The sequence below is a fragment of the Rhineura floridana genome, chromosome 3, assembly GCF_030035675.1.
Source record: "Rhineura floridana isolate rRhiFlo1 chromosome 3, rRhiFlo1.hap2, whole genome shotgun sequence".
Lineage (NCBI taxonomy): Eukaryota > Metazoa > Chordata > Lepidosauria > Squamata > Rhineuridae > Rhineura > Rhineura floridana.
The window spans coordinates 227,019,847-227,040,679 of record NC_084482.1 but is presented as its reverse complement, the minus strand read 5'-3'; the positions used below and the strand labels follow the sequence as shown (position 1 = coordinate 227,040,679).

At 43.0% G+C, this 20,833-nt stretch overlaps 1 protein-coding gene across 1 annotated transcript; it reads right to left on the bottom strand.

Moving 5' to 3' along the window:
• Positions 1-9,377: 9,377 nt before the first annotated feature.
• LOC133379092 (zinc finger protein 91-like) lies at positions 9,378-20,610 on the bottom strand. The gene is made up of 2 exons (XM_061613702.1): positions 19,966-20,610; positions 9,378-10,808 (listed from the first exon to the last, which is right to left on the bottom strand). Exons 1-2 carry the CDS (start codon positions 20,608-20,610, stop codon positions 9,381-9,383), a joined length of 2,073 nt encoding a protein of 690 aa, XP_061469686.1. The 3' UTR covers positions 9,378-9,380.
• Between the last annotated feature and the right edge of the window lie 223 nt (positions 20,611-20,833).

Here is a 20,833-nt window from a genome sequence, read left to right as displayed (position 1 = left end):
AAACCCTATGAACATAGTATCCAAAATGCAACACAAGATAGTGTTGGAAGATGAGACTCCCAGGTCAGAAGGCACTCATCAAGCTACTGGGGAAGAACAAAGGACAAGTCTGAGTAGTGGTGTGACTAATGACGCAGCTGGGTCAAAGCTGACAGGAAGCCCAGAGGCTGATGCGCACAGATGCGAAAGGAGAGTCCAGAGTTGTACTACGCACAAGGCCAAACAAGAGATGGATTGATTCCATAAAGGAAACCACAGACCTGAACTTACAAGATTTGAACAGGGTGGTTCATGAGAAATGCTCTTGGAGGTCACTGGTTCACAGGGTCACCATAAGTTGTAATAGACTTGAAGGCACATAACAACAACAAAGTGTTTTATTTGCTATACCTTTTGCACTTGTTGCTTCTACACTATCATATTTTATTTCTGATATAACATTTTCTTTTTGTTCTTTTGCTATCATTATCTGTTGTTGTTGTTGTTGTTACGTGCCTCCAAGTCGATCACGACTTATGGCGACCCTATGAACCAGCGACCTCCAAGAGGATCTGTCATGAACCACCCTGTTCAGATCGTGTAAGTTCAGGTCTGTGGCTTCCTTGATGGAATCAAGCCATCTCTTCTTTGACCTTCCTACTCTTACTTTCATTTCTTTCAGTAGAGCTTGTTGCAATTTCTCCCATGGAACACAGGGTTGTTCCTCTGCTTCTTCCTCCTTCATCTCTTGTGTTTTTACTTGTTTTCATGATCCCATTCTTTCCAAATGCTGTGTAATTTTCACTTCCTCTCCTTCACACTCCATGGACTTTTAGATTAATTGCTTAATTGCACATATCTTTGTAATTTTAATTTTAAATTCATTACATTGCCAGAGTTCATTAAATTACCAAAGTTCTTAAGTGTTTGCATTCATTAATTATTAGTGGGAAATTAAGCTCATTCAGAGTTCAAATTCATATGATTAGTTTAACTTAAAATCAACAATACAAATTCATCAAGGTAATTTCATTCATTTAGTTAAAGTCTTTCCTGGAGTTACAGTATCTTGTTGTAGAATTACTTATACATTTGAACAGCATCTCCAGCAGCCTGCACGGATTGCCTAATGTTATTGTATTATTTCAAACCATTCATTTCAGGGTAAAGGAAACATCAAAACAATGTAAAAGAATAAGTCAATTCTATCTCATCTGTAGACTTTCAAAAAAAAACAGAATTGATGTGAATGAATACTGATCATTTTCATTTGAGTGATTTCCGTTCCTGGACACAAACAAACATGTAAATTGCTGCAATTTTCATATCCACGTCTGCCAGGATCAGGCCTCTCTGTCATTCTGATTGGGGAAGGGGAGACTCTGTCATTGAGATTTTCCTTTGCATCTGAAGGCTTGGCTGGACTCCTGCCTTATGACTCATGCCCCTGCAGTTGAGGACACATCCTCAAAATACCCAGCTGATCACTGCATTATGCTGGAGGGGTCATTCTGCAGATAAAATCCTATTAGGGGGTCCATTCTGCACAATGCTGGAATTGAGGCTTCAGTGCTCAATCTCTTGCCTTTTGGAACTCCCTCCCACTGCATAACAGACAGGCAACATCTCTGTTGTCTTTGGGGCACCTGCCTGGAAGACAGTCCTCTTTCAACAAACCATCTAAAGTATTTAAAATGGTACGACAAATTTTTGAAAATTATGTATGCAATTGTGTCAGCTGTTTTTATAGATGTAACTGTTTTATATATGTTTTATTTATTATTTATTTTATTTGTTTCATTTTTAAACCGCCCATAGCGAGTGGCTCTCTGGGCGGTGTACAAGAAGATTAAAATACAAAGTATCACAATAAAATCAACAATAAACAAAAACAGCAAACAGAAAAATTTAAAATTATAACATTAAACGCTAAAATGCTTAAAATGCCTGGGAGCATAGCCAGGTCTTAACCTGGCGCCAAAAAGATAGAAGCGTCGGCGCCAGGCGTACTTCTACGGGGAGGCTGTTCCACAGTTCGGGGGCCACTACAGAAAATGTTAGTTTCAGGATGTCTCATGGGAAGAAATTAGAAGACTGAAGTTGCTTGCTTGCTTCCAAAAGTTACAGTGAGGGGCAGCAACTTGGATGGCTTTAAAAGACGATTAGATCAATTTGTGATGACAAGGCTATCAGATGGCTACCTTCTCCCTCCCCAGCTGAGGGCAAGATGCCCCTCGATACCAGTTGCTGGGAATCACATGCCAGCTTTTCCACCTACTTTGCCCCCCTCACCTCTGCTCTAAGTGACATTTTTGGGGGGGACTCCCTTTACCCGGAAGATGAATGCTTTTTAGTTTGCTGTTCTTGTTAGTTTGATTTTTTTTGATAAATTGTATCGTTTTTATTTGCATTTTGTATTTGTGTGTAAACCTCCTTGGGGGCCTGTTTGGTCGAAAGGCAGCCTAGAAATAAAACTTCAGTAACTAAGTAAGGACAGTGCTTTTGCGCTCAGGTCCTGCTTGTGTGGGCCTCCCATCATGGGCACCTGGTTGGCCACTGTGAGAACAGGATGCTGGACTAGATGACCCCTCTTGGCCTGGTCCAATTCCATCAGGGCTCTTCTGATGCCAATAAAGATCAGGCAAACTCACCTTTTCCCCTCCCTGAATCATGTCAGGCTATTGAGTAAACACGTTTTTTCTCCTGCTCTGCACCGGCGCCCATAAAGTTTCAAGGAACTCGCTTCCCTTTATAATTATCAGAATCATAGTGATTTATTCTCATTCTCCCCAAAGTTCAAGGGATCTCCCATATTGCCTCTGAGAGCAATTACCTAAACATCGCAATCGAGGGCAGCATGATGTTATTTGCAAAGTTTGGGGTATAAATATCTCAAGTGCCACAGAGTCCTTGGGCAGGTGAAGGGGGCAGGAATATGCATGTGTACAGCTTAATTAATACACTTTTAATAAGAACAGAGGAAACTGTCTTTCACTGAGTCAGGCCATTGGGCCATCAAGCTGAGTACTGTCTGCTGCTGCTCTCCAGCCAGGGGACCTTCCCAGACTCACCTGAGAAGCCAACAGGGACTGAACCTGGAACCTTCTGCATGCAAAGCAGGCATTCTCTCCTGAGCGACAGCCCTTCCCCTCAGTCCCCCTTTGGCCCTGAAGCCAGAGCTGGACCCCCCTTTATTTGTAAAGTGCTGCAGCCTCTGCCTAGCAAGAGTTCTTTGCTGGCAAAGGAATTGAGAGGTGCAGCCACAAGGAGGCTGCAGCAGCAGACCCAGAATGATTGCTCTGCTCGTGTCGCTGCCTCTTGCAACCTACAGGATGCAGCAGAAGGCAAAATGCCCCTTGAATCTCATCAGGGATCGACATGGTGGTTTGCATTTTTATAGGCCGGGAGACCACCTCATTAGCAGACTCATCGCTCCAAAATTTGTTCTGTATCGACATCCCTTCAACTTTTCCAGCACTCCCTTAAACAGGCTTTATTTGTAAGTAATGATGTATGGAGGTATTTCTGCTTCCTGATGACATTTGCATCCTCCTAATTTACCTGGGTCAGCCTCTATTTCCTGGTATCCCTGTAAATAATTATACCCAGTTCACCAACTAAGGCAGCATTTAATTTAGTGGCATCAAATACAGCCAGATAATTTGGGTAGAAATATAATTTTAAGGGAAAGACACAAACATCTTCTTTGTTTTTAAACATTCTGATTTTATTTATTTATTTATTTAACTTGGATACTGCAAAAAAGGCAAATGGTATATTAGGCTGCATTAACAGAAATCACGTGAAGTACTAGTTCCCCTCTATTCAGCACTGGTTAGGCCTCATCTTGAATACTATGTCCAGTTCTGGTCTCCCCACTTCAAGAGGGATAATAATAATAGTAATAATAAACTTTATTTCTACCCCGCCCTTTTCCCAATAGGACTCAGAGCGGCTTACAACTAAAAACAACACCATTAAAACATACAGAAGTATACAATTAAAAAAGAATTAAACTATGAGAAAAATTAAAACCATAAAACATACATTAAAAACAGCAGACAACTTAAAATAATAAGACCATATAATGTAGTCACCAATCCTAGGACACTTAATCCTAGTCGTTCTCGATCCCAAATGCCGTTGAAATAAAACAGCCTTTACTTGTTGCGCAAAGACGGCAAGGAGAGAGCTAATCGCACGTCACTCGGAAGGGAGTTCCATAGCCTAGGGGCGCCACCGAAAAGGCCCTATCTCGTGACCCCATCATATGTACTTGCGAAGGTGTGGGGAGCACAAGAAGGGCCTCACCTGAAGATCTCAAATCCCGGACAGGTTCATGTAGGGAGATACGATCTGCCAAATAGCCTGGACCTGAGTCGTATAGGGCTTTGTAGGTCAAAACCAGCACTTTGAATTGTGACCAGAAACAAATTGGCAGCCAGTGGAGCTGTTGTAACAGGGGGGTTGTATGATCCCTGTAACCAGCCCCGTTAGCACTCTGGCTGCAGCTCTTTGTACCAATTTAAGTTTCTGAACAGTCTTCAAAGACAGCCCCACGTACAGCGCGTTACAGTAGTCTAAGCGGGATGTAACCAAGGCATGCATCACCCTAGTCAGATCAAACAGGATGCAGACAAACTGGACCTGGTTCAGAGGAGGGCAACAAAGATGATCAGGGGACTGGAAGCAAAGCCCTATGAGGAGAGACTGAAAGAACTGGGCACGTTTAGCCTGGAGAAGAGAACACTGAGGAGAAATATGATAGCACTCTTCAAGTACCAGTACTTCACGCAATTTGGAAACTAAAAATGACTAAAATACCGTTTGCCTTTTTTTGCAGCCACATAGCACGTTTAGCTAATATTCAGTTTGTGATCAACAACAATCCCATGGTCCTTCTTGCATGTAGTATTGCTGAGCCAAGTATCCCCCATCTTATCTGTGCATTTGGTTTCTTTTTCCTAAGTGTAGAACTTTGCATTTATCCCTGTTGAACGTCATTCTGTTGTTTTCAGCCCAATGCTCCAGCCCTTCAAGGTCCCTTTGAATTTCATTTGTTTTCCAAGGTATTGCCTTTCCATCCCAACTTTGTACCATCTGCAAATTTGATAAGCATTCCCTGTACCTCCTCATCCAAGTCATTAATCACAGTGTTGAAGAGCACTGGGCCCAGGACCGAGCCCTGCGGTAATTGATAAGCACTCTTTGAGTACAATTCTGTAGCCAACTGTGGATTCACCTGATAGCTGTTCCATCCAGCCCCATTTAGCTAGCTTGCTAATCAGAATATTATGCGGCACTTTGTCAAAAGCTTTGCAGAAGTCGAGAAGACTGAGCCAAAGTAGGAATTGAGACCCAACTATTCTGTTTTGTTTAACCTAACCTAGGCTGCTCTGTTTTACGTTTCCATAGTTGTACAACCTGTTTTCAGTTGTTTCTGTCATTTTATATGATTATGTTGTTGCAACTTGCCGTGGGACCTTATGGTTAGAAATCTAACAAATAAATAAAAACCCAGGAACGGGCAGACTTCAGGCTTGTAGAATCTGCTGTGCTTTTTACTAGAACCCCAAGGTTCCCCAACACAGCCAGGTTCAAAATAATGGCTGGAGAGGTTGGGACACCATAGAAACATCAGAAGACCAGGCCGATCCACACAAAATTCCACCCCTAATTTAGCCGGTGGGGTAGAAGCTCACCTGGTTGTTGCTATTGTAGAAGAACCGGGATTCAGAAATCTTTAATGATCTACTGCAGATCACCCAGGAATCTACCAAGAGATCCTGATCTACCTGCTTCCCATAGCACCGGTGGCCAGCTGGAGACCCTTTTTGATATATCGAAAGAGAATTAGGTCACGTAAAGGAATTTGCTAAGGAAAAAACGTAAGAAGCTGCTGTACACCTGATTCAGCTCTCGGGCATTGGATCTGGAATCTGCATGCAAAGCAGAGCTATAGGCCTTCCCTCCACATATAATAAATACAGTATAATTGATTTTCTGACTCTAACCTTCCAGGACAGAGAGCCAGTGTGGTGTAGTGGATAGAGTGTTGGACGATGACCTGGGTTCAAATCCCCACCCAGCCATGAAGCTCACTGGGTGACCTTGGGCCAGTCACTGCCTCTCAGCCTCAGAGGATAGCAATGGTAAACCACCTCTGAATACCGCTTGCCATGAAAACCCTATTCGTAGGGTAGCCATAAGTTGGGACTGACTTGAAGGCAGTCCATTTCCATTTCATCAGCTGCTTTCCTGATCTCTCCCCACCCCAGGCCCAGTACCCCGCACCCTGAAAGACACTGTCCTGGGATCAGAAAGAAAATAATTATCTGGTCCTCTTCAAAGTACTGCTAAGTTTTTTTGTTTTAGCTAATGGGAGTTAATTATCTTGCATACACACACAGCAAATTTTCAGATACTGTAAATAAATAAAAATAAGCTTAAAAGGCTCACTCTATCCCAGTCCATTCTTGGGGCAGTTTGTCACCAAGAATCTCCTCTCCCTCCCACCCTGATAAAATAAAAGATCCAGTCCAGCCCATGAAGAAACTAGAAGATTTATGTAACTTTAAAGTTTGACAATGAGGACATTGAACTTGTCAAGGATTATCAATACCTCGGCACGGTCATTAACCAAAATGGAGACAACGGTCAAGAAATCAGAAGAAGGCTAGGACTGCGGAGGGCAGCTGTGAGAGAACTAGAAAAGGTCCTCAAATGCAAAGATGCATCACTGAACACTAAAGTCAGAATCATTCAGACCATGGTATTCCTGATCTCTATGTATGGATGTGAAAGTTGGACAGTGAAAAAAGCGGATAAGAAAAAAATCAACTCATTTGATATGTGGCATTGGTGGAGAGCATCGCATATACCATGGACTGTGAAAAAGACAAATTATTAAAATAGGGTTAATGTAGCTACAGAGACAGGAGCAACTGTTCATTTTTCCTTAGCATCCTGGTTTGAATGGTTTGCTCAGTGGCCAGTGGCTGACAAAGAGAATTTGACTAAAATTTTAGAATTAGGCCTTATACCAAAAAGGGAATAATGAACCGTTCTGGCTTGTCTCATTTAAATATAGAACCAATAACTAGGTATTGGTTTCTTTCCAAATTTGCCGTTGTGGCCATACAATATTTAAGGGTTTGTGAAATTTGTCAAGCTTATAAGGAAGGAAAGCCACTAAAAACTGGGTACTTGTTACATCCCTTGTGTGATCAAAACTCAACCTCTGTGTCATACCTTTTATGTCTCTGGGGTGAGTTATTTGGCATTATGCTTCTTCAGGGTTGCTATGTTTTGTGCCTTTAGAGATGCTTAAGGAGGACATTGGAAGATGAGACTGCCCATTCACAGGTTTGAAAAATTCCTGCAAATAAGGTAAGAACTTCTATTTGGACCATGCTCCTAAGAAAATATTAACCAATGTTGTCTCCCCTCTCCTATGACGTTATTAAGGGGGGGGGAGATTCTTTCGTTAAAGACATTCAGCCTGTAGACCACTTACAGTACCCAGTAAGCTGCATGCTGCAATTTTCCTGTAAAGGCCTTTCTTCACATTTGCCTTCGCTTTGTGCATCCATTTCACTTCATTGAGATGCAAGCTGCCCACACCTCTTCCAAGAGTAAAGCCGTCCACGTCTAGATGCAAGCCTGAGATGAGAGCTGTCGGATGTCCATTCCTTCCAGCGGACTGCAAGGTCTCCCCGTTCTTCATCCAAGGGGGTCTGTGTGGCCAGCTACAGAGATTCGTTGTCTGAGAGCTCGTCTTTGATTGTGACCAGGCAACAAAGCCAATCCCTGAGACCAAGGATTAAGACCCTCAGGACCTGCGCATGGGAGCACAGGAGCTCTACAGACAAAGCGTTGTCCTCGCCAACAATAAAAGGGTCATAATAAATCCTAAAATGCAAATCTGGCTGTACGCAGAATCACGGGCCAGTCTCTGGGGTTAGGCCTCCCAGGGTCCCATAATCTGTTGTTCTTTGAATCACCAAGAACATTGAAAAGCAGCGAAAGGAATTTTCCTCGAGGGACTAACAATCCTTGTGGTTTCCAGTCGTGTGGAGCAGGGGGTAGCCTTGGAAAGGGAAGATTCCAAGATTGAGAAGATTTGGACTCTGAAATGTTGTAATCCTTTGAAGTTGCAAGAGTAAAGTCTATGTTGTTTGGTTTGGGTAAGGGTTAATGACCCGACGATCCGAATGGAAGAGGGTATATAACCTGCAATGTTTACTAAGAACTTGCGTTTTGCTCTGAAGTTATAGATATGCCCGAGGTTAATTAATTTGGCCTTAGTCTAATAAAACCTCCCCCATCAAAAGAAATTATAGTCAGTTTGCATTAGAATGTGCTGTTGAGGCAGTAGACAAGAACACCATGAGCTTGTCCATGGCCTCACACTTTGGGGTACCACATTCAACCATATAGCACTAAGTTCACGAAGTCGAGAACGAGGAGCGGTTTAAGAAACCCACTGATAAATTGGCCAAAAGGTCAGGCCACTGCCCTGCTAATGAGGCATATTTCTGCACCTCTGGTAAGTTATAAGCCCTGGTTGGAACTAAGTTTCAAACGGGGGGACTGAGAGCAGAAAATGTAACTTTTCAGAGCTCAGGATCTAAAAGCTCCTGTTTTATTATATTTACAACGTAAAAGTGAAAGCAGCTTTGAAATGCAGCAAAGAGATGGGAAAAGGGGAAGTCACAATGAGAGAATTTTACAGAGGAAGACTGTCTTTAAGATTGGGTTTTGAGAAGAAATATCAGGTCACGGGGATGTTAGGTACTTTCTGTAGATGGCACATGGGTAGGCAGGGTCAAAATGTGGTAAAGAACCACCCAGAAGGTGTATGATTTTACTTTGTATGGAATGTAATATATGCCTTTGAAAGTGACAAAAGTATGACGTGTAATCCCCTTTTAAAGCTCAGCTTGGCATATTTTAGAGAGCCAGTGTGGCGTAGTGGTTAAGGTGTTGGACTATGACCTGGGAGAACAGGGTTCAAATCCCCACATAGCCATGAAGCTGACTGGGTGACCTTGTGCCAGTCACTGCCTCTCAGCCTCATGAAAACCCTGTTCATAGGGTCGCCATAAGTCAGAATCGACTTGAAGGCAGTACATTGCCATTTGGCATATTTTGGGTAGAGTTGGTATTTGGTGACCTCTCTCCCCATGCATTGGTCTTTGCTATCTCTCTCTCTCAATAAACTCTGTCCTTTGGAGCACAATAAATTGCAAAAAAATTCCTTCCACAATCCTTTGATGCACAGAAAGAGTTGAACTCTGCTTAAAGCTTTTTCCACATTCAAAGCATTGATACATCTCTTCCCTTGAATGGATCCTTTGATGTGCCTGAAGGTAGCCATTCTGAAGAAAAGTCTCTCAACACTACAAGCATGTATAAGGTTTGTTCCCTGTGTGAGTTCTTTGATGCAAAGTAAGGTGGCCACTCCGACTGAAGCTCTTTCCACACTCTAAACATTTATAAGGTCTGTCCCCTGTGTGAATTCTTTGATGCACCGTAAGGGTGCTACTTGACCTGAATGTCTTTCCACACTCGAAGCATTTATAAGGTTTGTCCCCTGTGTGACTTCTTTGATGCGAAGTAAGATTGCTATTGTTACTGAAGGTCTTTCCACACTCCAAGCATTTATAAGGTTTGTTTCCTCTGTGACTTCTTTGATGCGAAGTAAGGTAACTACTCTGACTAAAGCTCTTTCCACACTCTAAGCACTGATAAGGTTTGTCCCCTGTGTGACTTCTTTGATGCACCGTAAGGGTGCTACTACACCTGAAGCTTTTTCCACACTCAAAGCATTTATAAGGTTTGTCTCCTTTGTGAGTTCTTTGATGCTTAGTAAGGTTGCTACTCTGACTGAAGCTCTTTCCACATTCCAAGCACTGATAAGGTTTGTCCCCTGTGTGAGTTCTTTCATGTCGAGTAAAGTCCGTACTCCACCTGAAGCTCTTTCCACACTCAAAGCATTTATAAGGTTTGTCCCCTGTGTGAATTGTTTGATGCAAAGTAAGGTGGCTACTCTGACTAAAGCTCTTTCCACACTCCAAGCATTTATAAGGTTTGTCCCCTGTATGAGTTCTGTGATGTGAAGTAAGGTGGCTACTCAGACTGAAGCTCTTTCCACACTCAAAGCATTTATAAGGTTTATCCCCTGTGTGACATTTTTGATGCGAAGTAAGGCTGCTACTCTGACTGAAGGTCTTTCCACACTCCAAGCATTTATAAGGTTTGTCCCCTGTATGAGTTCTGTGATGTGAAGTAAGGTGGCTACTCCGAATGAAGCTCTTTCCACACTCAAAGCATTTATAAGGTTTATCCCCTGTGTGACAACTTTGATGCGAAATAAGGCTGCTACTCTGACTAAAGCTCTTTCCACATTCCAAGCATTTATAAGGGTTGTCCCCTGTGTGACTTCTTTGATGCAAAGTAAGGTTGCTACTCCGACTGAAGCTCTTTCCACACTGGAAGCATTTATAAGGTTTGTCCCCTGTGTGACATCTTTGATGTGAAGTAAGGTTGCTACTCTGACTGAAGCTCTTTCCACACTCAAAGCATTTATAAGGTTTATCCCCTGTGTGACTTCTTTGATGTGAGGTAAGGTTGCTATTGTCACTGAAGCTCTTTCTACACTCAAAGCATTTATAAGGTTTGTCCCCTGTGTGAATTCTTTGATGCACCTTCAGGGCGCATCTCTCCCTGAAGCTCTTTCCACACTCGAAGCATTTATAAGGTTTGTCTTCTGTGTGAGTTCTTTGATGTGAAGTAAGGTGGCTACTGCAACTGAAGCTTTTTCCACACTCCAAGCATTTATAAGGTTTGTACCCTGTGTGAATATTTTGATGCAAAGTAAAGTGGCTACTCCACCTGAAGGTCTTTCCACACTCCAAGCATTTATAAGGTTTGTCCCCTGTGTGAGTCTGTCTCTCCTCTTGTCTCTTTGCTCCATCTTCACTCCTCAGTTTCTGCTCCTGCACCTGCTCCTCAGATTTTTCCAGTGATACTTCAGATGGTTCTCCCTCAGCCTTGGACCCCCAGATGTATCCTGATGGAATGAAAAGGAATGGTGATAAAATGCTGTGGAGAAATCTTGTGAATATATTATAATTTGTACTTTGAAACATATTTCTGGGAGCTCTGTTGATATCAGAGTTTAACTGTCAAAGCTCGAGGCCTTGTACGGAGTTAGTTTAGCAGTAGGTGCTGGTAATGGGGAATTTTATATATCCATACATGTATGATCATAACTATTAAGAAGGCATATTTCTTTTATAACCATAAGGAGTTGCATATCGAAGAGGCCTATTGATGACCTGAGATTCAGGCTAACAGGGAACCATGAATCTTAATATTTAATTCAGACTTGTACGTAAAAATGTGTTGCAATTGGCAACAGGTCACAGCGATCTCCTGTTTCTTTGCCAAATTTGGCCGATGCCAAGACCCAGCTGATGCTTGATTCATTATCCTATTGTTTGGAATCAGGAAGCAAGAGAAAGTTGTGATTGATGAAATTGCTAAAGTTTGATTTCTATGTATAGCAATAATGCCATCTATAGAGGAAAAGTCTTACAGCATAATCAAGGGGTTTAATAAAGAGAAATAGAAAATTTTTACAATATTTTAAAACAATCCAGTGTATTAAATTTACAACTTTATAAGTGTTTTTTCATTAAGAAAAGGGTGCATCTGGGGTGGCCTGCTTGCCTGCCTCTATATTTCTGAGGCTGAAGGATGCTAGTTAACCAGAGTTAACCAGAGTTATCGAGTTTTCTCTTTTCCTGTATGGCTTCAAGATGGAGCTCAAGTTTCTTAAATAATACCCTCTCTTGAACTAAGTATTTTATAAGTAAGGAACTGGGAATCTGAGAAGGTATAAGGGCATAAGAACCCCTATGGCAAAGGAATAGAACTGGGGGTGCTCATACATTCACAAACACCCTAAGTTCCCAAACTTAACTAATGGAACTTGTCCAAGTATTTCCACATGTACCTGGGTCAGCCTAACTGATCAGAAAACAATGCAACAATGGCATACAGAATGTACTGGGTATGCTTAAAAGCCTATTCATAGTAGTAACTGTCCAACTAGTCCCAAAGAAATTCATTAGTCTTGAGAGACAGTAGGACAATGGAAATATTAAAGAGATGGACAGAATCTTGGAATCACCACTGGAATTAGCTAATGCTTTCTGATTGGTTTGGAATGATGTTGTGTGGGCAAGGACTCATGAGATTGGTGAAATCATTGTCACATGCTGTAACTGTACTCTATAAAACAACTTGCCCACAGTGCCTCAGTGCAGTCTCTCCTGGATGTTTCTGAGGGCCTGGCCCTGCATATGCTTGTAAAGAATAAAGGCCTACCTTTTTGCTTCAAGCCTGTCTCCTCAAATCTTTTCTTGAACGATCACCAGCAAAAGATCCCAATGGAGAAATAATTCCCCTACACTAGGTAACAGGTTGGGAAAAGAGATGCAGAGAGAGACAATTGTAACAAAAATCTGCTCTCTTGTTCCTCCATTTAAGTTGGATAGCCCAGTACTTATGCACAGGTGGAATTTACAAACCTAGGATGGATCCTGTCTGACAGGAACCTGGCCCTTTCCACTGCCCAGAGGTCAGCTTGCATCCCCTCCCTCCCTCCCAAAATGTTACTTGCAACATGGAATAGTGCTGGAAGATGAGACACCCCCCCCCAGGTCAGATGGCACTCTGTGAGCTACTGGGGAAGAACAATGGGCAAGTACAAGTGGCACTGTGAGGAGAGACTGAAAAAACTGGGCATGTTTAGCCTGGAGAAGACTAAGGGGAGATACGATAGCACTCTTCAAGTATATGAAAGGTTGTCACACAGAGGAGGGTTGGGATCTCTTCTCGATCGTCCCAGAGTGCAGGACATGGAATAATGGGCGCAAGTTGCGAGAAGCCAGATTTTGACTGAAGATCAGGAAAAACTTCCTAACTGTTAGAGCCATACGACAATGGAACCAATTACCAAGAGAGGTAGTGGGCTCTCCAACACTGGAGGCATTCAAGAGGCAGCTGGACAGCCATCTGTTGGGAATGCTTTGATTTGGATTCCTGCATGGAGCAGGGGGTTGGACTTGATGGCCTTATAGGACCCTTCCAACTCTACTATTCTATGATCTCTATAAAAGAGGGATGACAGAATGTCATCAAGGATGGCAGATTCATTCATGGAGGAACCATATAATGAAGAACCAGAAATTTTAGAATGTGAGGTGAAAAGTGTTCTTAAAATACTTAACAAAACTTTGTCAACAAATAGAAAATAAAACAATGGTCCACAGACTGGAAGCATTCAATATACATCCCAATTCCAAAGAAAGGGGATTCCAGGGAATGCAGCAATTTTCAAACTAGTGCCTTAATATCCCATACAAGTAAAGTCATGCTCAAGATTCTACAACAAAGGCTCTTACCATATATGGAGCGAAAAATGCTGGACGTCCAAGCTGGATTTAGAAAGGAAAGAGGCACCAGAGATCATATAGCAAACATAAGATGGATAATGGAACGGAGCAAGGAATTTCAGAAGGAAATCACACTGTGCTGTATAGATTATAGCAAAGCCTTCGACTGTATGGATTATGAAAAACTATGGAATGCTTTAAAAGAAATGGGGGTGCCACAGTATCTGATTGTCCTGATGCACAACCTATACTCTGAACTAGAGGCTACTGCAAGGATAGAATATGGAGAAACGGATTGGTTCCCCATCAGAAAGGGTGTGAGACAGGGGACTTCCGGGAAGGGTGACTTCGCTTGTGCCTGCTTTTGGGACGGGCTCCCGCCTCAAAAGAAGCTTATTCAGATATAAATCAGTCAGAACTTTTTTTTTTTTTTTGACTGATGAAATTTCTCCCGGGCAGGGAGAAACGTAGAGATCAACCTCAAAAGCCTGTTTTTGTTGGGAGGACTGGATTTCATTAATTTATGAGATAAGGTCCAGCCAACAATGCCGGACGGACTTCCGAACAAGCTCTATCTGTTTAAGCGATACGTTTATCTTTTCTTTAAAGAGAGAACGGACTAACAGGCAAGCACCCTTCTTTCTATTATTTTTTTTACTTGGTTTAAATTGTTGCAGCCAAAGGAGATTTGTCAGATTGATCGGCTTTGGACAACTTCTGGGTGAGCTATAACTCTTCTCTGTTATTCACGAAATTAACAGCTTATCTCTGTTTCTGTCGCAAAAAGCTGTCCTGGAAGTGCATTCTAAAGATATAAACAGAAGAGGGATTTCTATTCCTGATTTCTATTCCGAGGAATATTATATTGTCTGGGACTATTCTCTTTTTGGTCTATTTTATTTTGACGAATCTGCTTCTTCACGACGCCACTAGCTGTTTTGATGCTGGGAACTAAATTTGTTTTGCATTCTTGAACATAGAGAGATAAGGCAGGCTGCTCTGTTTATACTGTGATGTCATCAAGCCTGGAATATTAACCCAATTGTTGCTGAAATAAGAAGTGGTTCTTCTTTATTTTTGTTTTGTTTTGTTTTCGTGGTTTTAAAAATGGCAATCAAGAAAGTGGCTAAGAATCTGGAAGTAACTATGTTTCAGAAAATAATGGATGAGATTGAGATAACGAAACAAACCCTGCGACAGGGGAGTAAGGAGCTGAAAATTGAACTGAGCAAAATGACGCAGGAGCTTAAAGAAATAGGGGATCCTGTGAGAGAGGAGAATGAGATCAGAGATGAGAAAAGAAAAAATAAAGGGAAGATACAAGCCCTGGAGATTGGAACAAATGTGGAATTGGAAAAAGATCTGGAGTTTATGGATTTTAGAAATAAAATCTACTGTTTGGAATTTAACGTTATCTCTGAAGAAATTAATGAAGATATTAGAGATAAAGTTATCAATGGCTTGGATAATCTTTTGGACTGGAATGACGTGATGGAGTTTGATATAGAGAAAAACTATGGAATTAACTGCAGCCATGTGACAATGGAAAAACTCTCAAGAGATGAGCCAGTGCATTTTGTAAAAAAGAAGAACACAGATATGACTTTACAACAGTATTTCAGCAACTTATTCAGAATGGATGGCAAGAAAATATTTGGGATAGAGGAAATTCCCATCAGACTCTTATTATATGACTATGGCTGTGACAGCAAGATTATTATGGAATACTGATAATGGAAGATTGGACACTGAAATTACTGGACTTAACAGGACTATTGGAGATGGAAGATGGAACTAATAGGAATAATGGAATAATGGCTATTGAAATTATTGAACCTAACAGATTTTGATGAGATGGATTAATCGAAATGTTTATTTGGACTATGGTTATGACAATAAGATTATTATAATTATTAACGAGATGGATTAATCGACATGTTTATTTGGAGAAAAATTGATAGATATATTTCTTAAAGAATTGAAACCTCTCTTTGACTTTTTGTGGAAAGAATAAAGTAATGTTTATGAGATTTGATGATTAATTAAGATAACTACTGGAGGAAAGTGATTTTATAATATGATTTAAGAGACAGGATTGTTATATATTGTAGACCTATAACTGATTTGATCTGTGACAAATGGGAAGTCAATATTTTTTTTTGTTTAATTATTTTTGTTTTGTTTTGTTTTTTGTCTTTGAATGTTTTATGATTTTGTTTTGTATGTTTTATGAAAATTTGAATAAAAATTATTGTAAAAAAAAAATAATAATAATAGATCCGTAAAGAGTAAGGGCATTTTTTTGGGGGGGGGACATTCCAGTCCATGCTAAGCAGTGTGTGTGGGTCCTGTTGGAGCAAGCAAGGCAGCCAAGGGAGTGCTGCACCGGAGAGAAGTCCACCCCCGCCCACCTGCACTCACACAACCCTACAAGACCCGCATCCGGAAGTGTCCTTGGCCTTTGACCCCTAACAGAGATAGCCAAATCTCTAGGCAACTTCGATGTAACTTACAAAACCACTTCATGACGAATAAATCACCACACTCCCAAAGCTTTCCCTGTGCATGAGGCTAGGGCTGGAAAACTTTCTTCACTGCTTCTCTGCAAAGTCTCAAACCTATGGCAGCATGCATCTGCATGTGGTGGAAACGCATGTGCATATATGCAGAGATTGTCAGAGGTCTGCGCTGCGTGTGTGAGTTTACCTAACTGGCGGGCTTTTACCCTGCATTAGGATCACTGAGACGTAATACTTAGTACGATAAGAAAAGCTCCTTTATTTATAGAAATACATAGTAAATAGGAAAGGCGTACCTAGTTCTAACTAATTAGCTAAGTTGGAGGCACAATGCCCAGATGTGGGTCTTGCCCTCCTGGCTCAGGAGAGAGAGGAAAGACAGCGATGTCTCCTCTCTCTTGGAGAGTCGAAGAAGACGAAGGAAGGAGGGGCAGGTCAGCTTCCCTGAGCATATCAGTTTACAATGGAAGGAAGTGAGGTAGAGAAGAGCACAGGTAAAGGTGGGCCAGCCCAGCCAGCTGGAGAACCTCACTCTACCTTCCTTCTGGAATACAAACAGAAGAACCCCAACAGGAGTTGCTCTTGCCCACTTCCAACACCACACACACACACTCCAGTTTTGCCTCCTGGAAGTGGGTCTGCAGGAGAGTTTCTCACCCCGGAGGGTGTCCGGCAGAGCTCCTTTGCAGGGGCCAGTGCAGAGTCCAGGGCGGGTATTCGGCCCTCAGGGGAAGGAGGTTTTTCTGCCTCCTTTGTGGTCCATCTGGAGAAGGACCTTCTTCTGCCCCCCTTTTCTGCTGGGGAGCCAGTCAAGCCCCCCCGTTTGGCCCCCCTGACCAGCACAGTGCCTCGCCTGACACTCCCCACCTCTGGCCTCACTCAAGGTGGGCTAGGGAAAGGGCAGCCAGCATGGTCTTCCCTCCATATTGCCAGCTTCAACTCCCAGAAGCCAGCAGGCACAATGGTCAGGGATTGTGATGGGAATTGTAGTTCACAGTGTCTGATAGGCTCTATATTGTCTCAGTTTCTGAGTTAGAGTAAACTTTTCAGTTTTATCTGCCGTGATACTGAATTTTTTTATACCCATATGTTTTGTAGATGTATTGTAAGTTGCTTGAGTAGCTGAATAAAGAAAGTGTATTCAGACGCCTTGTGCTGCTATTTCTGTACTGATCAATAGGTGGAGCTGTTGCTTTGCTTAACATGGCAGGATTAACTCAGTCATTGCACTTCTTGGTATTTTGTGTTGGCCCCGTATCCAAAGTGGTTACCACAGAGCCTGCCCCCTCCCCATAGTGATGGGTTCCTCTCTCTCTCTCCTCTGCCTGCAGCCCTCATCAGCTAGACTTCACGCTCTGTTGGAATCCCATCACTCTCCCTGCGAGGAACCATCTTTCCATGCTCAGAGGATGCAGACTTTCCAAGAGGACAGAAGGACTGGAGAAGCGCAATATCCTTCTAAACTGTGCCCCCCACACCAAGCAGTGGGTGGTGTCCCTTGGGGCTTTCGTTGCCCTTTTTCTGGTTAATTGACAGTCATCTCTGACGGCTTTATGTATTTATTTTTGTACATCTCTCCTGTTGGAAGTGGGGCAAGAGCAACTCCTGGTCTGTTCTTTTGTTTGTGCTCCAGAAGGGAGATAGAGTGAGGGTCCTCCAGATGGAGAGGCTTGTTTACCTTTTACCTGTGATGCTCTGACTTCCTTCTGTCGCTAGACTGTGAGGTCTTTAGGGCAGCTTCCCTTCCCCTCCTCCTTCTGCCCTTTCCACTTTTTTGTCCTCCGACTGTCTGGGAGAGAGGAGACACCTCTTTGTCTCTGCTCTCTCCTGAGTCAGGAGGCTAACTCCCGCACCTGGACGTTACGCCTCCAAGTTAGCTAGTTAGTTAGAACTAGGTTTGCCTTTCTATCTACAGTGTATTTCTGTAAATAAAGTAGCTTTTCTTATTTTACCAAGTCTCCGGTCTCAGTGATGCTGACGCAGGGTAAAAGCCTGCTTTCTTAGGCAAACGCACACGCTGGCACACTCGCATTTCAACATCTGCTGTTACTCTGCTGCTGTGGAGCTGCCTTAAATGAAATTTAGCACACCAACACACACAGCAACAAGGAGGGGTCTGCAGGGGGGGCGCTGCCTTTTGCAGAGCGTGCAGGTCTCCGAGCCCACAAGGAAGAGATCGTTGTGGTTTGCACCGGGTGAGCTAGACAGGAGAGTTTTAGCTGCACGTGCCTCCTGCCCGCCCCCAAAGTGGCTGTGGGGCGATGGAACATGTGGGGGTGGCCTTGGCATAGCAGAGGAGCCCCATCGGAACCTCAGCCAATGAGGAAGAGCCTGGCGATGACCAGCCTGTTGCTGGGTGAAACTGTCCGGTCAGAAAACTCACTGGGGATAGAGCGAAAACCAGAATATGGGGGGGTGAGTTCATGGGTGGGGGGAGTTCATGGGTGGGGGTTGTGGGGGGTTCTGGTTCATCCCTCTGGTCTGAGGGGGTCCTCCAGGGCATGGGCTGCAGAGCGAAAGCAGGAGGATGAGGAGTTGTTTTTGGATGGGAGACAGACCTGGTGGAATGCGGGGCTGGTTCTGCCCTCTGAGCAAAGCGCCCCCCCAAACGTCGTTACTCTTTATGGATCTCTGCATGTGTGAATAAAACTGTATGTTTAACTTATCCAGCAAAGAAGAAGAAAAATAATACTTCAAACTAACCCCCCCCCCAAAAAACACCCATGCATAGCCCTTCTAGAATAAACCATACAGGTCTTAAAAATAGGGCAGAGCAAAAGCACCCTAACCCAAAAGTGGCTTCTGTTTTTGGAAGCTGCCAGCCCGAGCAAAGATGCCCCTGGGGTGGTGAGGAATAAGCATTTCTTCATGCAAGGCATGGGCACATCCGTGTGGGGGAGGCTTGGATAAGGGGCAGCTCATCAAATCCAGGGGAGGGGAGACGTCCTCCACCTCATGTGAGTCTCAGCCATTGATTAGGATTCATAGTCCACCCTTGGATCTGGTTTTCAGGGTGGCTGGCAGTAACATATTATACAGCCATGAGAGTGGCTGTATCCTATAGTCAGCATGGATTTTTCGCATTCCGCAATGTTAAATTGAAAATACCTCCCATGCCATTCTGATCCTTCCCATAAGCTCATTTCAAAACAAAACCTCACAAAATTTATAGCCCTGAACTCAGAAACACTTGATTAACAACCCTCTAAGTTTTCATGGTGATACACAAAACAGAGAGAATAGAGAGTTCAAAGGTAAAAAGCGAGAAACCACCCTCTTTTAGACTTTTTTTCAGTCAGAGTTCTCATAATGTTGAAATTAACTAAAAATCAGCCATGTTCACCTTTAATCCTATTACTGACCTTGCGCCATACTCTGATGTTCATCTTCTGCAGTTTAAAAATTACAAAAATCCCAGGCTGATTTTTAATTAATTTAATAAATTTAATAAATTTTGCCTTGAACTGAATGATAGTGTCAGGCATGCTCAGTAAGAACCAACTGTCAGAGTTCTAAAAGCCAGACTCGCAGCTGCTAGACTTGGCTAATCGGGGCCACACCCACACCAGACTTTGATTTCACTTGAGACAGTCATGGCTTCCCTCAGAGAATCCTGGGAAGTGTAGTTTGTGAAGGGTGCTGAGAGGACACTCCTGTTCCACTGAGAGAGCTCCAGTGGCCAGAGTGGTTTAACAGTCAGCCGCTCTGATTGAAGGTCGGTGAGGGGAACAGGGCATCTCCTAGCAACTCTCAGCACCCTTCACTAACTACACTTCCCAGGATTCTTTGGGAGAAGTCATGACTGCCCAAAGTGAAATAAAGGCCTGGTGTGGATGTGGCCAGGGACAGCTTTGGTTTAAATTTGGATGGGAGGCTAGGCTGGAAGTGGGGCAAGAGCAACTCCTGTTTTGTTGTTTTGCTTATGTTCCAGAAGGAAGATAGAGCTAGGATCCTCCAGATGGATAGGCTTGTTTACCTTTACCTGTGATGCTCTGACTGACTTCCTTCCATTTATATGGTTTCTCCCCTGTATGGTTTCTTTGATGTTTGGTAAGGTCTTGACGCCAACTGAAGTTTTTTCCACAGTCCACGCATTTATATGGTTTCTCTCCTGTGTGGGTTCTTTGATGTGAAGTAAGACCAAAGTGCTGACTGAAGCTCTTTCCACATACTATGCATGTATATGGTTTCTCCCCCGTATGCGTTCTTTGATGTGTGGTAAGATTCCCACTAGCACTGAAGCTCTTTCCACACTCTGTGCATTTATATGGTTTCTCCCCTGTGTGGGTCCTTTCATGTGACGTAAGGTGATGACTTTGATTGAAACTCTTTCCACACACAATGCAACTATATGGTTTCTCCCCTGTGTGGATTCTTTGATGTTTAATAAGATGTTGACGCCAACCAAAGCTTTTTCCACACTCCATGCATGTATATGGTTTCTCCCCTGTGTGGATTCTTTGATGTTTAATAAGCTGCTGACTCTGACTGAAGGTCTTTCCGCACACTCTGCATTTGCGTGCTTTCTCTCCGGTGTGGATACTTACATTATTTTGACTGTGTTGTTTATTCCAACTGAAGATTTTTGGTCCCCTTTGATTTTCATATGTCACTTTTCTGATTTCATATTCTATAACTGAGTCCATATCATTCTCATTGGGCTGCCCATCACCTTCTTGGGAAACAAATAAAAGAAAATTCTTATCGGAATGCAAGGCAAAAACCAAGGATCTCATCAAGGACAAGCCCAATAGCTGCTTCTCTGTTGAGTGCATGCAGGCCCCGCCCACAACTTCCCTGCATGCCCCAGTTCCCCTCAGATATTTCTGTATTGAGGCAGAAAGTCTTCAGGGGGATTCCAAGCACTTT

Excerpts from the sequence above, each read along its gene's own strand:
- LOC133379092 (XM_061613702.1), bottom strand. The coding sequence starts at position 20,610 with ATGGACTCAGTTATAGAATATGAAATCAGAAAAGTGACATATGAAAAT. Across the intron at positions 10,809-19,965 it reads AACCATATAAATGGAAGGAA|TGTGGAAAAAGCTTCAGTTG; the intron begins GTCAGTCAGAGC and ends AAATGCTTGGAG.